This window comes from Stigmatopora nigra, chromosome 18 (assembly GCF_051989575.1).
Source record: "Stigmatopora nigra isolate UIUO_SnigA chromosome 18, RoL_Snig_1.1, whole genome shotgun sequence".
NCBI classification, from domain to species: domain Eukaryota; kingdom Metazoa; phylum Chordata; class Actinopteri; order Syngnathiformes; family Syngnathidae; genus Stigmatopora; species Stigmatopora nigra.
The window spans coordinates 4,179,393-4,197,491 of record NC_135525.1 but is presented as its reverse complement, the minus strand read 5'-3'; the positions used below and the strand labels follow the sequence as shown (position 1 = coordinate 4,197,491).

At 39.1% G+C, this 18,099-nt stretch overlaps 3 protein-coding genes across 4 annotated transcripts; 1 reads left to right on the top strand and 2 right to left on the bottom strand.

The window, feature by feature from the left end:
* Positions 1–385: 385 nt before the first annotated feature.
* oxld1 (oxidoreductase-like domain containing 1) lies at positions 386–4,329 on the bottom strand. 2 transcript variants are annotated; one of them, XR_013329707.1, is made up of 5 exons: positions 4,133–4,329; positions 3,270–3,589; positions 2,395–2,507; positions 2,113–2,282; positions 386–1,846 (listed from the first exon to the last, which is right to left on the bottom strand). XR_013329707.1 is itself a non-coding variant. In XM_077739643.1 (3 exons), the coding sequence occupies exons 1-2, from the start codon at positions 4,172–4,174 to the stop codon at positions 3,284–3,286; spliced, it is 348 nt and encodes a 115-aa protein (XP_077595769.1). In that variant the 5' UTR covers positions 4,175–4,329; the 3' UTR covers positions 2,295–2,507; positions 3,270–3,283. The 2 variants fall into 2 exon arrangements, 1 of the variants encoding a protein (XP_077595769.1); XM_077739643.1 differs by lacking the exons at positions 386–1,846; positions 2,113–2,282 and having other exon boundaries at positions 2,295–2,507.
* A 2,428-nt stretch (positions 4,330–6,757) lies between these two features.
* gprc5c (G protein-coupled receptor, class C, group 5, member C) lies at positions 6,758–13,071 on the bottom strand. Its single transcript, XM_077739049.1, has 5 exons — positions 12,913–13,071; positions 10,970–11,972; positions 8,532–8,635; positions 7,609–7,707; positions 6,758–6,883 (listed from the first exon to the last, which is right to left on the bottom strand). The coding sequence occupies exons 2-5, from the start codon at positions 11,958–11,960 to the stop codon at positions 6,851–6,853; spliced, it is 1,227 nt and encodes a 408-aa protein (XP_077595175.1). The 5' UTR covers positions 11,961–11,972; positions 12,913–13,071; the 3' UTR covers positions 6,758–6,850.
* Positions 13,072–13,843: 772 nt separating this feature from the next.
* btbd17a (BTB (POZ) domain containing 17a) lies at positions 13,844–17,877 on the top strand. Its single transcript, XM_077739061.1, has 4 exons — positions 13,844–13,942; positions 15,353–15,641; positions 15,722–16,424; positions 17,328–17,877. Exons 1-4 carry the CDS (start codon positions 13,879–13,881, stop codon positions 17,694–17,696), a joined length of 1,425 nt encoding a protein of 474 aa, XP_077595187.1. The 5' UTR covers positions 13,844–13,878; the 3' UTR covers positions 17,697–17,877.
* The last annotated feature ends 222 nt before the right edge of the window (positions 17,878–18,099 follow it).

Below are 18,099 nucleotides of genomic sequence, written 5' to 3'. Positions count from 1 at the left end.
GTTAATGATGTGGCAATTTTCTAGTTAACGCAAGGCCTTTTTTACTCATTTGTTTCATAATAAAATGTATTATAGTTATATTATTAAATCTTGCCGCCAGTTCAGGGTCTCCCATCTGGTGGCCATAGTTGGCTCCAGCACCCCCGCGACCCTTGTGAGGATGAGAAGTCTGGAAAATGAATGAATATATTTTTAAACTTTTCAAATACACTAGTTTCAAAACATACTGTTGTCTAATATATTTGTATATAAATATATATATAAAAAAACAGGAGTACATTAAGTACATAAACATAGTATTCATGTAAAAAAATGTTTAGAAAATAAGTAGAAAAGTTGTGAAAAATCCTGAAATAAAAAACATCCCAAAAATCGTCAACAAAAATGTAGAATATTTATATTAAAAAAAGAATCAAGAATAACAAAGGAATTTATGAATCATGTCATTTCTGATTAATTTTGTAGATGCTTTATTGTTTATTTTTTAAATATATTAATTGTAATTTGTTTATTTTTAATATGGTAATTCAATTTAGTTTATTTTTTAAATATATTAATTCAATTTAGTTTATTTTTAATATGGTAATTCAATTTAGTTTATTTTTTAATATATTAATTCAATTTTGTTTATTTTTTAATATATTAATTCAATTTTGTTTATTTTTTAATAATAATTCCATTTGTTTATGCCCCACCTTTTTGGGTCTCAATAAAATTTTCTTTGTCACATTATTATTTTCTTGTATTTTTTCTTTTCCCAAAATTAAATATTTGTAAAATTATTCACCTTTTAAATCGATTTTTCATGTATTGTGACAGTCTGTAGTCAAATAACTATAAAGTCTGCTATTCACGTTCACACATATTTTACACTTTATTTCTTTTCTTAAGAATTCGACAATATTTCAGCCATTTTTCTTTACACCTTACTTGAAACACAAATTTTTAAATATATATTTTTCTTTTAATGTACTACACAAGGTGGTGTATCAAAGCAACTTATTATTCACTCTCTTACATTATTAATCCTATTAAGTTTCAAACCCCCTTTGCATTTTGTCCTTCAAAAGAAGAAAGTCGGCGCAGTTTGGCATACATTTTGGTTCGAAAGCGACTTTATTTGGTCGGACGCATTGTACTCACGTGGTGTTCGACTTGCGTGAAGAACGGACGGGCGAGTGAATGACGATGAGGGGAAAGCGGCCGGAGGGTTCCCTCTTATACAGCCGAGATTAGGCAAGACACGCCTTGTGGCGTAGCTTGATAGATGGAAGGTAAGACGGATGGAAGGAAAGAGACAAGCATTCCAATATGGTCGATTTATGCTGTGTGATATGGGGAAAAAAAACAACCATTCACGCTCACACACATTTCTAGGGGCAATTTAGAGTGTTCAACCAGCCTATCCTGCATGTTTATGGAATGTAGGAGAAAACTGGAGTACCCTGAGAAAACCCACACAAGCTCGGAAAGTACATGCAAACTTCATATGGTGAGGACTGAACTGGGATCGAACCCTTGACCCTAGAGCTGTGGGTATGAACTGCTAACCATTCGGCCACCTGTCACGATATAATATAAATACACCTGGAGAAAACCCACGCAAGCCCGGGAAGTACATGCAAACTTCATACATTGAGGACTGACCTGGAATTGAACTCTTGGCTCTAGAGCTGTGAGGCCGAAGCGCTTACCACTCGGCCACCTGTCATGATATAATGTAAATATACCCGGAGAAAACCCACACAAACCCAGGGAGAACATGCACACTTCATACAGTAAGGACTGACCTGGAATCGAACCCTTGACCCTAGATGGGAGGAGGAAGCACTAACCACTCGGCCACCTGTCACAAAATAATATCAATATAAATGTATCAAGTAGTGCTGCAACCTAAAAAGTATGCAGTGTTAACAAACACAGCATGGCAACATTTATATTGTAAATGTATGTAAATGTATTGAAAAATGTCGGATTATGATGGGTTGTGTATTACCACATAAGATATGATTTTGACACGTTAAGTCATTTTTTTTTCATATCACTACCTGGAGAAAACCCACGCAAGCCCCGGCGAGAATATGCAAATAATTCCATACAGTGAAGACTGACCTGGCATTGAACCCTCGACCCCAGAACGAGATGGATTGTGAAGGTCGCACGTGACCCGCGGTAACCTCGACTGATGATGACCACGTCGCTAATCCATAATTTTCCGTCACGTAATCCCCGTGCAAGTGCAGCGTTGTCTCGTTGCCGTAGTGACGAGCGCCAATCAACAACTAGGACACAAATTGGATCTGGTACTTTTTAATGGACACCACAACAGGGTAATAAATATGTGCAAATGATACGAAAGATTGACAATGGGTTTGCCCTGAGGCCAAAATTCACTTGCGACAGCGTCCGCTTCCTTCGAAGGCCCGTTGGCCCAAAGGCATCCGTCGAACGGTTCCGCTTTGTCTTTCAAAATAAAAGCAGCACAAGTGTCTTCAGTCTGGAAATGTCTGCGGACACCAAATAGCTTGTGTTGGAGGCTGAGCAATATTCAAGATGTTTATAGGTCCGCATTAACGTCAACTGGATTTTATGTGGGCCGGACCATTTTAGATATGTTATTTAGATTTTTTTTTATATATAAAAGGATTAAAAGAACTGTATTGAAAGCCCTGAATATTCAGTTTTTTATAGATTTCAAACAATATTTATTTTAGCTTTTTTTAAAATATATTTTGAGATTTTACAAAATGATTTTTGAACTAAAAACACCGAAAATTGATTAAAATTGACAATTATTGATTTAAAAGGGGTAAAATCAGGATATTCTATTCTTTTCATTTTAATTTGATCCTAAAACAGAAATTCAGCACTCATCATTTACTTTTCCGGGCCGCACAAAATGATGCGGCGGGCCAGATTTGGCCCCCCGGGCCGCCATTTTGACACCAATTTTAGAGTATCCAATTTGGCCTACCATGCATGTTTTTTTTTTTTGGAATGTGGGAGGAAACCCACGCAAGCCCAGGGAGAGCATGCAAACTCTTCACAGGTGAACGTGACCTGGATTTGAACCCAGGACCCCAGAGCTGTGAGGCCAACGCGCTAACCACTCGCTCCACCGGACCATTCCATAGCGCATTTTCAGCTAAAATATTGAAGAGTAATAGAATAGTAACTAACATGATTTTTAAACTTGCATCTTATAATCGGTCATAAAATAACGGTTTGTGAAAGCAACTTTTTCCCATGAACAACTTCCCCAAACTCACCATCATTGACGCAGTCACGTCTTGTTCAGGAGTCGTATTTCCATCTTCAAGAAAGTCTTGAGGTTGTCGTCCAAGACGCTCTCCTCCACGGCGGCCAGCGCTCGCTCGCCCCCGTCGTTGTAGTAAGCCAGGAGCCGCTCGGCGTGCTCGATCCACACGCAGTTGTGACAACCACTCATGCAGCAGTAGGTGGGGGGCTCGGGTGGGCCGCCAGAGCTTTCGCCACCCTCTGTGGGGGTTGTGGGTGTAGACGCCGCCTCGACACAGTGACCACGGACGTTCCATTTGAGCGGGGCTGCCCTCCATGACACTATGCAAAGCTGGAAAATAACAACACAAAAAAAAACATTCCTCCATCATTACATTAAAGTAAAGATACATTTCAGTAAAGATATTAATTGTTATATATTGGACAATATTGTGCTTTATGGCTGCTGCAAATCAAACCACTGAATAATAATAAAAGTAGTAGTAATTGTGCATCGTTTAATATTCTTAAGAAGGTACCAGGAGGGCATCGTTAATATAAAAAAGGATAGTCACATTATAATATTATTTACTGCCTTATGTATGACATGATCAGCATCAAATTGACAAAACATTTGTTGGAAAAAAAATCAGATCGAAAGGCATTTAAAATACATCTTGATTTTCACGTTTAAAAGCAACTAGAACACATTAGTTAAGAATTTAGAAAAGGAATAAAACAACATTGCTTGTATTGAAATCAACTTTACAGAAGTCAAATTCGCTTATAAGAATTGTCGATTTCTCAGCTCTACATAATTGGTGGTCAGATATTAATGAAATAATACAATATGTATATATATATGGCTACACTCTAGCTGACGTTTGGTACCAACCTTTCGTAAGGTCGAGGACGACCTTGTCAGGTTTATGGCCATCGTGATATTAGGACTTGACGAATATTTTGATATCTTGAGTTAAAAAAATATCTAGAAAAAAATAAAACCAATTTTCCCCCGTGTTAAAACTCCCGTTTCGTAAAGTAGAACGCAATTTCCTTTCCCGGAAGTAAAACTTGTCAACAAAAACAACGATTGGCCGCGATGACGAAAATCGAACCAATCAGCAACGACTACCCATATTTGCTATGTACCTTAAGGAACAAATACAAAAATGTCCAGCAGATGTCAGTATTTCTCGCGCTGTCTCTCAACCGACTTACATTCCATAGTTCAGGCACAAAAACATTAGGCAGGTATGGATTTAAATCAACATTATTTTCTATTATACTTCAAGAAAACCTTTATAGATTTGACATTGTCATATATCTCCGAAATGCTCTCATATTCCCTTTTAAAATACTCATACTTTCTGCAGAAAATTTTATGCACACTTCTTTTTTTTGTGTATACGTCAATTTCTAAGCATCAGCATAAAATCACGCCAAATATTTCGATAGAGAGCTATACCACACACTCGTGCAGTGTGTGTAAGTGAGTGCAGATGTGGTGCTCAGGTGTCCTTGGTCAAGGTTTTCTCACAGCACCGTCTTTGTGTCGAGTGTACAAAGAGAACATTGTCCGTGTTGTTGTTCCTCCTCTATCGAGCGCCCCAAAGCCATGGTGACGATTCAGGAAGGCCTTATTTTTTAGGTTAAACAACACTAAAATAAATGTAAATAGTCCAAAATAATGTAAGAGTATTTCGAGTTTTTCCCTTTGTTAAAATAAATGTGTGCGGCCCGAGAAAGTAAATCATGAGTGCCTACTTTCTGTTTTAGGATCGAATTAAAATGAAGAATATAGATGTATATTACATTAACTGATTTTCCCCCCCTTTAAATAAATAATTGTAATTTTATTTTCAATTTGTTCTGTGTGTTTAGTTAAAAAAATTATTTTGTAAAATCTGAAAATATATTATAAAAAAAAGCTAAAATAAACATTGTTTTAGATCTATAAGAACGGAATATTCATGGATTTTGATCCAGTTCTTTTAATCCATTTATTTAAAAAAAAAATCTAAATATTATATCTAAAATCGTCCGGCCCACGTGAAATCAAGTTGATGTTAAAGCGGCCCGCGAACCAACCCGAGTCTGACACCCTTGCACTACACATCAATAGTCAAAAAAGTCTAATTTTGAACTCCAAACATATCTTTGTCCAGTAACATCATGACTAGCACGTAAACTTCTGCCCTACGCACTTAACACAAACATGTCAAAGTCGTTTTGCTGGGGTGCTGTTTGTCCCGAGAAAAAGAGACTCTTTGACACGGGTGTAAGGTGTCAAAAGGTCAGCGTTGCAAAACCACAAAGAAGTTAAAAAAAAACAGTGACGCCTCCAAAACTCAACAAATATGTGTCCGTATATTGCAAGGGAGAAAACATTAACAAACGCCCTCAGCTGAGGTGCTTGATGCTATTGAGCGTGTTTTTTTTTCTTTCCCAATTAGGCTTCAGGCGTACAAAAAGTTCTCCTTGCTGATAGGGGGTGTGGGGGTCCTGGAAAGGACGTTAGCTGGCAACAAGTTCAAACTGTACCCTGCCTCCTGCCCATTTTATATTATAGTCTGTCACGGACCATAGTCTTCTGCACACAGTACATTTTAGCCAAACAGTATTAGTACCGCTGTCATTGACTTCACTAAATGTTCCCGCCGTTTAAAATGCAAAAGCGAAAGGACAATTGGACACCACAGTGGCACTGAATGAGTTATCATACAAAAAATGATAGCCACACAAACATAAAACAAAGAGACAAGCATACGTACTTAAACAGAGAAACGTGTCCAACGAATGTCCTCTGATGTCCTTTTCCAGTTTCTACAGGCCAGGCTACGACGGACTACACTTCCCAGCTCTGAGGTCCTGGGTTCAAGTCCAGGTCGGTCTACCTGTGTGGAGTTTGCATGTTCTCCCTGGACCTGTGTGGGTTTCCTACGGGTACTCTGGTCTCTTCCCACATTCCAAAAACATACATGGTAGGTGGCTTGGACATGGAATGGATAAAAGTTAAAATAGATGCAACAAAATAAGGGATAAGGACATTTAAAAAAAAAATATATATATATATATATATATATATATATATATATATATATATATATATATATATATATATATATATATATATATATATATATATATATATATATATATATATATATATATATATATATATATATATATATATATATATATTTAGATTTACATGAATGAAACAAACTTTGGAGAACAATTTATTTATGTTAAACAAAATACTAAAATTCTACAGTTTTCTACATTTGTTTCAACATGATGTCAAATTTTGATCACTCACCGAATGTAGAGGTGCTGTTTAAATATAAGAAATGCTATGTAGGCTGAATGTAAGCTTGTTGTGCGGGCCTTATTTAACTATGTTTTCATTATTTGCTGTGGACCAATATAAACTGGCTGGATAGGGTGAATTGCAAACAAATTGAAGTCTGTTACCATCAATGGCACTGAAAAACGATCAATCACTGCCACAAATGAGACATTGTGCATATGTATTGTGAAAAATTTCAGTCATTTTTGCCTCCATCTCAGATGAGAGCCGTAGAGGTCAAAGGTCAGCAAGAAGTTGGCTTCACCAATGCGGTGTCCTATGGAACGTGTTGCCCTGAATGCACGCACAGAGAGAAGTAAAAACTTAGTTGAGGTTGCTTTGGTTGCCATGCTAACACAGATTGATGCAGATTACATTTGGATACAAAGGTATGCAAAAATCATGGCAAGATGAAACAGGAAATAAACGTAGACTAGAGCTGAGTATTAAGAACAATTTCACGATACTATACATATATATGTATATGTATATGTATATATATATATATATATATATATATATATATATATATATATATATATATATATATATATATATATATATATATATATATATATATATATATATATATATATATATATATATATATATATATATATCTTGATACACAGACTATACAGAAATAAAATAATAAAAACTATTTATTTATATCTACAATGTCTTTTCCTGTGTTTGTATTCTCACCCTTTTGCTACTGTGACAGTGACATTTCCAGAATACGGGATGAATAAAGTTATCTAATCTAATACAAATTCCAATACAACTAAAAAAACGGATGGTAAAAAATACATACCCAGTACTCAGTCCTCAATGTTTTTAACTCTATCACTGCCTTCGACAATGTTAGATGTCCAATCTACCTTCTGCTTTCAATTTAAATGACTTCATCCCTAATAGGCATCCAATGCATTTGAACAGCAAATAAACGATTGCCAGCCTTCGACTTTTCTATTGCACCCGTAACGTTAACCTACGATATTTCTGTTCCCGTAACCTACGTTGGCTCTGTCCATCGCAAGTGAGTTGTGGGCGTCGCCGACAGCAGGGTGGGCTGAGGCTCTGGGGATGGTGGTATCGTAAGACGTTTCTGGAGAATTCTGAAGGAGAAAAAGCCAAATGTTGACATGCTGGCAGAAAAATTCATAGTTTGATTTATATGGTCCAGACAAAAATATGCATTTTATCCAGGCTGATGAATGCAGCTTTTTGATCATATTTTGTATACACTGTCGATCTTTGCCTCATTATATGTTTCTCTTATTTTTATTCTCTTAAAACACACTCAAATTCATCTAATCTCTTTTAATATTTCTTAATACACTCCTTTTTACTTTACTTTGTACTTTATACTTTTTACTTTAATGATGAGTGATGAGTATGTTAATACTTTAGTCCTTTTTTTCTGTTCATGTTTTATATATACTGTTAACGGATGCAGTTTTTTATATGTATCATATCTTGTGCCGGCCCATCTGTCAAATTTTTAAAGTTAATGTAGCCCCCGGGCCGAAAAGTTTGCCCACCCCCGGTTTAACCAATCAGGTTTATGTTAAAACAAACAGCACTTTACTCCAATCAACTCATTTCATTAGCAAGGCACCAGATTACATGGTTGAAAATCCATCAATCCATTAAACTTTTAAAACACCAGTTAAAATGTATCCTCTTCTTTGTTTGGAATGAAACCCTACACCTAAAAATCTAAAGAATCAATCTCTTATAAAAAAACAAAACATACCACCACAAAGAAAGTAATAAAGAAAGAGAAACCCTACAATTTTGCAGCAGGTGGGGGATCATTTTCACACAATTAAATCCCAGGTGGTCCTTGATCGTGCAATTGCCTAGGGCAATCTCATCAAGGACCTCCTGGGATCACCTTGCATTCGTGACTACTGGGCAACCGTTGCGATGTACTCACAGTGGGTCCTCTGCCTTTGGAGATGAGTGCCAGCTCGGTGGGCTGGTACACACAACTTCTTAGCTGTCCCGTGTAACCACTATACGGGGAGACAATCTTTGTACCTGCAGTTAAGAAGGACACAAAATCAAATCTTCCAGTTTAGGTCATGTCTGCTTTGAAAAAATACTAAAAGAAGCCTGACATTATCTCTTAGTGTTTTTTTTTTTAATTTGTATTTCTTGTCATGTCTCGTCTGATTGGTCGTTTGTTTCTATTGTGCGCACTGCCTCATTGCACGTTTGTATTATGCCGTATTTTCTCGCGTATAAGCCGTATTTGTAAGTTAAAAAAAGGTATGGTTTATATGCGCACTACTTACTGCAATGCTATACTCTTTTTCACCAGTAATAATAAAATTTACTGTTTTGCAGTAAGAAGACAACATTACTGGAGAATTGCTAACTTCCATATGATATTAATCCTTATATATATATATATATATATATATATATATATATATATATATATATATATATATATATATATATATATATATATATATATATATATATATATATATATATATATATATATATATATATATATATATATATATATATATATATATATATATATATATATATATATATATATATATATATATATATATATATATATATATATATATATATATATATATATATATATATATATATATATATATATATATATATATATATATATATATATTGATCGATATAGTATCTCAGAAAAACAACATGCAATGATTTTTTAAAAAGATTTTCCTTTCAAAGTAACACATTTTTACTCCCTATTAAAACCATGAATATAGAGGTGAAAAATGAGAATCAAGGGGACGGCTTATACGCGAGAAATTGTAAAATTCCACGATTTTAAGGCAATTTTAAGGGTGTGGCTTATATGTGAGAAAATACAGTACTTCCCCGCTTCCTTCCTGCCATCGTCAATGTATTGTATTTGTGCTTTTAGTTGGCTACCTTGTTTATTTTGTATAAAATAATGTATATTTAGATCGGACCAAAATTTGGGTCCACCCTGCCTTTTTCCTCATTAAAGTTTTCTAACAAGACAACTGCAGGATGTAAAGAATTATTTTGTTGGGATACAGTATTCTGAAAATCTCTCCATTCTATAGATATATTTGAATATTCCCTGTCTAGTATGCGCAAGTTTAACTCTTAATCTCCAGAATTTGGTTTGCAAAACCTTGCTGTAAAGTGAGGTGTTATATTCTCTAGTCTTAATTGTTGTGACTGGAGAGGAAAGGGTTGCCGTGACTCCATCACCCTGGAGACCATGTCAACACACGTTTGTGCTTTGTGTGTTTGTGATTTTGATGGGGCGCTCTGGGACACGCTTAGACATTCATATTACACATTAACAGGAAGTTCTGTGTTCCCTAGTGGAAATGGACGCCTTCTTGTTGACATTGTCCTCACCATTATTCATCCAGTCAGAAGTTAAACATTCTCATAAGCCACAAGGCAAAGCCCATAGGTGTACTGTAAACACGCATATCCAGATAGCAGGCGCTTTGGAAAATGAATGAATAATTCAATTATGCTCACAAAGGTCGCGGGGGTGCTGGAGCCCATCCCAACCAACAATGTGCAGTTGGTGGGGGTTTCCAGACAGACAACCATTTACGCTTACAGTCATTAGTAAGGACAATTTAGAGTGTTTAACCAGCCTACTATGCATGTTTTTGGGACGCGGGAGGAAACTGGAGTACCCGAGTAAAATTTGTCCGAGAACTTAATTCCCCACGGATTGAACCCTCGATCTCAGAACTGTGAAGCGAATGTGCTAACCACTCGTGCACCATGCCGCCGCCTAACTGTAAGGCTTTTGGAATTACAATTATGTACTGTATTTTCACGACTATAAGGCGCACCGCATTATAAGGCCCACCCTCAATGAATGAATTTTTTTCCATATATAAGGCACACTGTATTATAAGGCACACTGTATTATAAGGCACACTGTATTATAAGGTGCACTGTATTATAAGGTGCACTGTCAATTTTGGAGAAAATTTAAGACTTTTAAGTGCGCCTTATATTCGTGAAAATACGGTAATTGCAATTGACTTCCAGGTATGAAGCACTCACTACACAGTCACCTCTAGAGCCAGCTGTTGATGTTTTGGATTTTTTTGTACAAAACCTTCAGTGGGAGAGGAGCTATATGATAGAAGATTTTGTAAACTAAGATGGCATCTGCATATTTAACAGTATTGTTTCAATTCAGGCGTTTTTGTTTTTTTAATATCTGACAGTGATGGTTTTTCGTTTTTGGTTTTCTGTTTTTTTCCATATATAAGGCGCACTGGATTATAAGGCGCACTGTCTATTTTGGAGAAAATTTAAGATTTTTAAGTGCACCTTATAGTCGTGAAAGTACGGTACCCTTACTTTGTCCTTCATGTTCCTCCATGGAGAATGCTTTGTTCTCCATGTTATCAGCAAAGACATTACGGGGACATTGCTCCTTGAGAATGTTCTCATAGTCGACGGCTCGACTAGGGTATGTGTCCTCCGCAAAAGTTGGGCTGTCATCTTCCTCCTCACTTAAGCAACATACTTGTGGGATGGTGATGAGCACCAGGAAAACCCATGCCTCAGCCACCAGGGCGATACCTAACGTGGGGTCATCCCACGCTGGCCCACCTCGGACGCCGTTCCCATGGACATACATGGCGATCCAAGCCGCCCAGATGCCCACGGAGACGAGTCCGCATGCCAGGATGAGTGCGGCTTCTCTCTTCCACTTCTTCATGTGTTTTCCTGCCAGAACGCCCAGGCTTGCACCCAAGACGGCGACGAGAAGCGCCATCACGTAGATCAACGCCATAGCGAAGTCAGCGTTGGCCACGTTACAGGACGTGAATGAAGCCGTAGAGTTGCCTAGTTCCAGCGGATTCCGCGCCACTGTGATGATCAACCACTCGGTGTTGATGAGCACCTCCACGGCCCACAGAACCAAAACGGTGAGGAAGGAGTTCCGTGTCCCCGGCGCGTCTTTACCCCGGACTAACGCGTTGAGTCGCACTCCCTGAACCAGGAGACAAGCGAAACATCCGGCGAATAAAACGCCGAACAGGAAACGTCGGGAAGCGCAAGTGGCGAAATTCTTCGCCACGATGCAGGCGAAAGTTAGGCCGAAAAGGCCCGCCGTGCACACCAGGAAAATGGCGTGAAGCGCTACCGCATTGCGTCGGTCGCGGTTCTTGGTGAAGGGTACGTTGGCGAGCAATACGATGAACAGGACAAAGCTGAGCGCCACGCCGGCTGACGCTAAGGCCTCCAAAACCACGCCCCATGCCGCGTCCAGGTCGCACAACTTGTAGTAGATGGACGCCACTTCAGGACCGCAACCCGCGGGTTGATTTGCGTCGGACGCCATCGCTCTCGCGTCCTGTTAACACACAGATTGGACAGACCGAGACAAGGAAGGAGAAAAATGTTAATGTTTAACTCAAGTCAAATATTTCAACTTTCACGCATGAAAGTGTACCAACGACCGACAATGTCCGCTTTTTACAGTCAATAAAAGTACAACCATTGCATTCACTTTTGTCCAATTTTTTTTTTTTGGACGCTTTTGCACTTAAACGTTGACCAAAGTTATGTTATGTAGAATTGTGTCTTATTAAAATATGCTATATAGTCACGTGAGCTGGTGTCCGTCACGGCCATGTGATAGCAACAAGGTCCCTTTGATGGTTGCCATGGTGATCATGCCCGTTGGCATGATTGGTATTTCTATGGGATTTACATCCTTTTGCTAATGCTAATGTAGCTGGCTGCCACACAATGGTAGAAATAGCACGGAGCTACTTTGTGATAAATTTGGACAACGTGTATAAATAAAATTTTAAAAATATAAAGAATGATAGTGTTTTTCTGTGAAAAATAATTTATAATAAGATCTTTTCTAATGAGATAGTTTGTCCTGAAGAGGTGTGGGTAAATTTTGGTGATCTCATAATTAATCATTCACAGTCACTTATTTTTTCATTTTTAAACATTTATTCGTAATTGATTTTATGATACCATTCTTATTATTCCTTTTACTTAAATACTATATTTAATATTTAAATTTCTATATCATGTTTCTGTGAAGCCTTCTGGAATACCTTTGTTGATTTTGGCTACCAATACAGACATTAATAATTAATCTAATACAGAAAAAAACTGACAATAATGCACATTTTTAATCTAACATTTACCAGGTGAAAAAAAAACGTTGAAAAACAGTCTCGAGTGAAAAGACAGATGGAAAATCATTTGCAAATGATCATATAGTACGACAGTAGAAGATAATGTGAAAGAATCAAAGTGATGTGTTCACTTACCTGAGGATCACCTAAATGAAATCAGAAAAAGTTCAACAAATAAAAGGCTTTTCAGGTCACCTTGTCCAGAAAGAGCGTCAAGTGCAAACAAAAAAACCCTGCAAAACGTCTGACGATCGACACAAGCACAATCACAAGCAGCAGTAGACACACTACCGATACTACTACACGCGCACAAAGTGCACGCAACTCACACACGCGCACACGCAAACACACTGTAAGCCCTCTCGTGGACAAACTGTGTAAGTACAAGGGAAAGAGAGAAAGTTGGAGTGAAGTCCATCACGTTAACTATTCATTTCTACTCAGTTTGTGTACTAATTCTGATGTTTTAATATGATTGGCAGTTTCAGTGCCATTAATAGAGTTAACAACTCTAATATTGGAGCAATCACATGAAACATTGTGATCTTTTATATTGGATTTATTGTCTCCATTTACAAAAAGGTGAAAGTGTTTCAATTGAGACTCAATGACAAGATGAATAAAGCTAAAATTGAGAAAATAAAATACAGTCGGACATAACAAGACCTACTGAACGTGCTTTCCAAACATGAATTCCTGTTGCGGGGAAAGAGACTTTGCCCATTATGTTCTTATGAGCAGCCTCTCACGTCTGCTCGTATATCAAAATTTTACTCGTATCTCAAATTGCTCGTATGTCGGGGCACTCATATGTCGAGGTACTACTGAATGTAAATTAAATGAATGTTAAAAGTATGTGGTTATCAGTCAACTAATTGTGAAAATATTCGAGAAGTAGTCAACGATTAAAACAATCGTTTGCAGTAACCCTACGAATTGGAGCGCCAATCCTAGTGGCTATTCGCCAGCGTGCTGAATCCCAGCCTAGCCTAGCTCCGCCCAGGATGCGGGTATGGGCGATGACCCACATTAAAAAGTCGTCATCGGCTGCATACCCATAATACTTGGTCATCACTACGTTCAGAGAGAAAGGAGAAGCAGATGAAGATGGTGAAAAAGGTGGTGCTACTGTTGCAGGCTGTGTGGGTATGGACTACGGCAGCAGGTACGTAAAAGCTAAACAATTTGTAATTCTTTTGTATGATCCTCACTGAAAGACATTTTTCAATTTTGAAGCCTGAGCTTCAATCGTTGGCTTTGAATTTATTAAGTGGAGTCCACAAGCTCCCGGAGAAAACCCACACAATATGAGGGCTGTCCATATAATGTGGTAAAGTCATCCACCAAGATAGATCGAATAAATTGTCTCAAACCAAGTTCATAATTTTGGAAAACTGGCTCAAGTTGTTGATCAGGAAATAATAGAGTGTGCATGGAAGATGGAACTGTACTAATCAATAATCAAACAACACAGGGGGCTGAGTTTTAATTAAATGTGACCCACAATCAGTCATCAGGCGACCGATCGATGACCCAATGACTGTCCTAGTAAAAGTTGTCACACTCAATTCTTCCTAACTTCCTTCGTGAGTGGATAAGAGAGAAAACTTAATGTGGAAAAGAAGGAGGTCATTGGCTATAGTCCTAAAATCGGTACACGAACCAAATCCAGGTCGGGAACCATAACTTCTTCAAAATCAGTTGGTGCGGAGAAATTTGACTATGGTTTGAGTTTGATTAATTTGGTAAGGGACTCTACATATTAATGTACATAATCATATTCATGTTAATCCAGATTGTGGGCGAGGGCTAATTTTGGGCTAAAATCAGGTTGAAGGTAAACGATGACACATACACACAAACATACACAAACACAAGTAGCACACTTTTAGACAACTTTCTGATCTCAATTTTGTTCGTCTAACAGCCAGGCTTCAAAATGATTTGCAAAGAGTTTCAGAAATTATTATTATGATGCTGATGATGCTGATGATGCTGATGATGCTGATGATGCTGCTGCTGCTGCTGCTGATGATGATGATGATGACGATGATGATTATTAATAATAATAATAATAATAATAATAATTAGTATTGAGTACCAGGGAAGAACAGAAAGTGCAATAACAATGTGCAATATCTTAGATTGTGCAATATTTTAGAATTTACCTTGCCCAGATGTGACTTTTTATATTACTTATTTATGTTTTTACTGAGAAACGCCCACTTTGTGGAGTATCACCACTAATTTCGTTAAACGCAGCTGTTTTAAAATGACAACAAATACTTTTGATTTGATTGATTTGTGTTGGTTTGGCTGAATGCACTCTTTTGGGAAAGAACTACACAGTCACCTCTAGAGCCAGCCCTTGTTGGTGTGTTGGAATGTTTTTGGTTATTTGACCCATGATCTATCCCAAAAGCCCAACACTTGTTTTCAGTTCTCATAAATAGTATTCTCTTATTATTTTCTGGAATTTGTACTTTTGGATTGTTATCTTTGCTAATGATGGTCTTTTCTTTAGTTTGATGCATAACTGGGGCACTACAATTAAACTTGTCTGTCGGCATTTCAGACCCATTAAAGTTGGACGGCCAGCCAGATGACGGCGGCATGGACACCCTCAGCCACTCTCTTTCGCTGGTCCAGCGCATGGAGGTTATGTTCCTCCAGGGCAACGGTAGCGACGTGACCCTGCGGGTGGAAACGCCTGACGCCGACGAGGTCAAGCTGATGGCAGTCCACGCCCTGGTTCTGTCGCTACAGAGTCCGGTTCTGGAGCACATGATGCGGGCAAGAAATGGCAGCACGCTCATAGTGCGCGAGAGTCCAGAATGCGCTGCCGTCTTTGAAAAGTTCATCAGGTCTGAACTTTAGTGCCCATCGGCATGCTTACACGTTTTTGGACGTTGTTGTGATTGTTTTTTTTTCTCTGCGAGCGCAGGTACCTGTATTGCGGCGACCTATCCCTGCGACTAGAGCAAGCCACCCCGCTTCACCGCCTAGCCAGCAAGTACCAGGTTTCGGTGCTTCAGCGAGGTCTGACTGACTACATGAAGCTCAACCTAGCCCGGGATTCGCCTTCGGGCCACGTGGCAGGCTGGTATGAGTACGCCTTGGAGGCAGGCGATGTATCCTTGCGCGACAGCTGCCTCCAGTACTTGGCCTGGAACCTGTCCTCTGTCCTACGGAGTGGCGAATGGACCGGCGTGAGCTCCCAACTGCTCATGACATTGTTGCGGCGCTCCGATTTGGTGGTCCAAAGCGAAATGGAGCTCTTCGCAGGGTTGGAGGAGTGGATCTCGTACAACCGCCCTGATGGGCTGACGGCAGAGAATGCACTCAGGGCAGTGCGCTATGCCATGATGCCACCCCGAGACCTTTTCCGCCTCCAGACCCAGTCAGCCGTTCTGGCCCGCTACCAGGAATCGGTCCGCGATCTGCTCTACATGTCCTACCAATTCCACGCAGCCTCTCCCGTGCACATGGCCAAGTACTTTGACGTCAACTGCAGCCTCTTTGTGCCCAGGAACTACCTGGCCCCTGTGTGGGGGTCCTCCTGGGTGGTGGCCAATCCCACTCGGGACGACCGGAGCACCAGTTTCCAGACGCAGCTCGGGCCCAGTGCACACGATGCTAGCAAGCGGGTAATGTCATCCTTGTTTCTATCTACGGGTGACCCTAAACTGAATCCTAACTGGACATCTCACTGTATAACGTTAAGCGTTTGGGTTTACTGGCTTAAGTATATTCTTTCATTCATTCATTCATTTTCAGTACCAATTATCCTCACAAGGGTACCAGGGGGTGCTGGAGCCTATACCAGCTAATTATGGGCAGGCACCAGGTGGGGAACCCCCTGAAATACAGATTTAGAGTGTTTTCTAACTATTTTTTGAGCTGCAGCACTTTTGCATTGCAAAAATCTCAAGACATAGCACCAATTGAAAATCTTCAAATTTATCCCTGTTACCCATATTTACAACTTGATGTCATCCCCATCAAAGTTTTATCCACAGTAATCTAAGAAACACAAAACATGTTGTAGACGTACCACTACTTACAAAATTAATAAAAACATTTGTAACTTGAACATTTCGTAAGTAGAGGTGTACATTATATCTAAATTTTCCCATTCGTTCCACGGTACTCACACAACAACCAACTAAACCCTTTAAAATTGGTCAAAGTGTCCCAATTTAGTTTTAAAATGAATGTAATGACCAAATAGTCCAGGGAAAATGTTCCCCTCACATTCCAAAGACATGTATGGTAGGCTGATTGGACACTAAGTATATGTGTGAGAGTTTGTTTGTCTCCTTGTGCCCTGCGATTGGCTGCCCACCAATTCAGAGTGTCAACCTGGATCGGCTCCAGCACCCTACGCAACCCTAGTGAGGATAAAGTGGTTCCGAAAATGAGATGAAATGTGAATAAAAAAAACTAAGTTGTTTATTGTGGTAGCTATATGTATGGATTCAGTGCCATTGATGGCACAAGAGGTCAGTTTTCTTGCGTGACCCTAATGACACCTTGTTGTAAATGTGCAGGTGACCTGGAACATCTTGTTTTCACCCCGCTGGATGCCGCTCACCATGAGGCCCATGTACACAGATGCGGGCGCCATGCAGCCCACACGAGTCGAGGGCGGGCGCCCCCGGGTCATCGTTACGCCAGCCACCTCTAGTGCCGACTTTGCAGGTGTCACGTTCCAGAAAACCCTTCTGGTTCTGGCACAACGGCAGGGACGACTGCTTGTCAAGCACATCTACGACTTCCACCAGAGCACTGAGGAGAACGGCGATTTCCTAGCTGACGCCGATCTGCATCGCCGAACATCTGAGTACCTGGTGGATGGGTCTCTCGTGCTCCATGTGGTGATCAAGCCCATGTACCAGAGCCTTGTTACTAAGAACTGACCCCACCTGCCATTGTCAGCACCAATTCCCTGATTATTATAATTTTATCTTTATGTGTGGGCGTATTGTCAGTCATCAAAAAAGCCATAAAAACGGATGGAGGCGACTGTACGTGCATATAATGCTTTTAAATGTAAAGCTCCAAGAGTGACGGTGGAATAACTAATACATATTAGCTGCCCATGACGTCCAAATGATTTTAAAAATAAATTGGACGTCTAGCACCTTCAATGGCACCAAAATATGAGCATTCAAAGCCAATCCTAGCCATTCAAAAAAAATTGACATCTATAATTGTGAATGGCAGGCAATAATTAAAAAGTAAAATTTAACATGGTAACGTGTGATTGTAGACCATAAGTATTAATATTCTTTTTTATGGACATTTAATCAATTTATAATT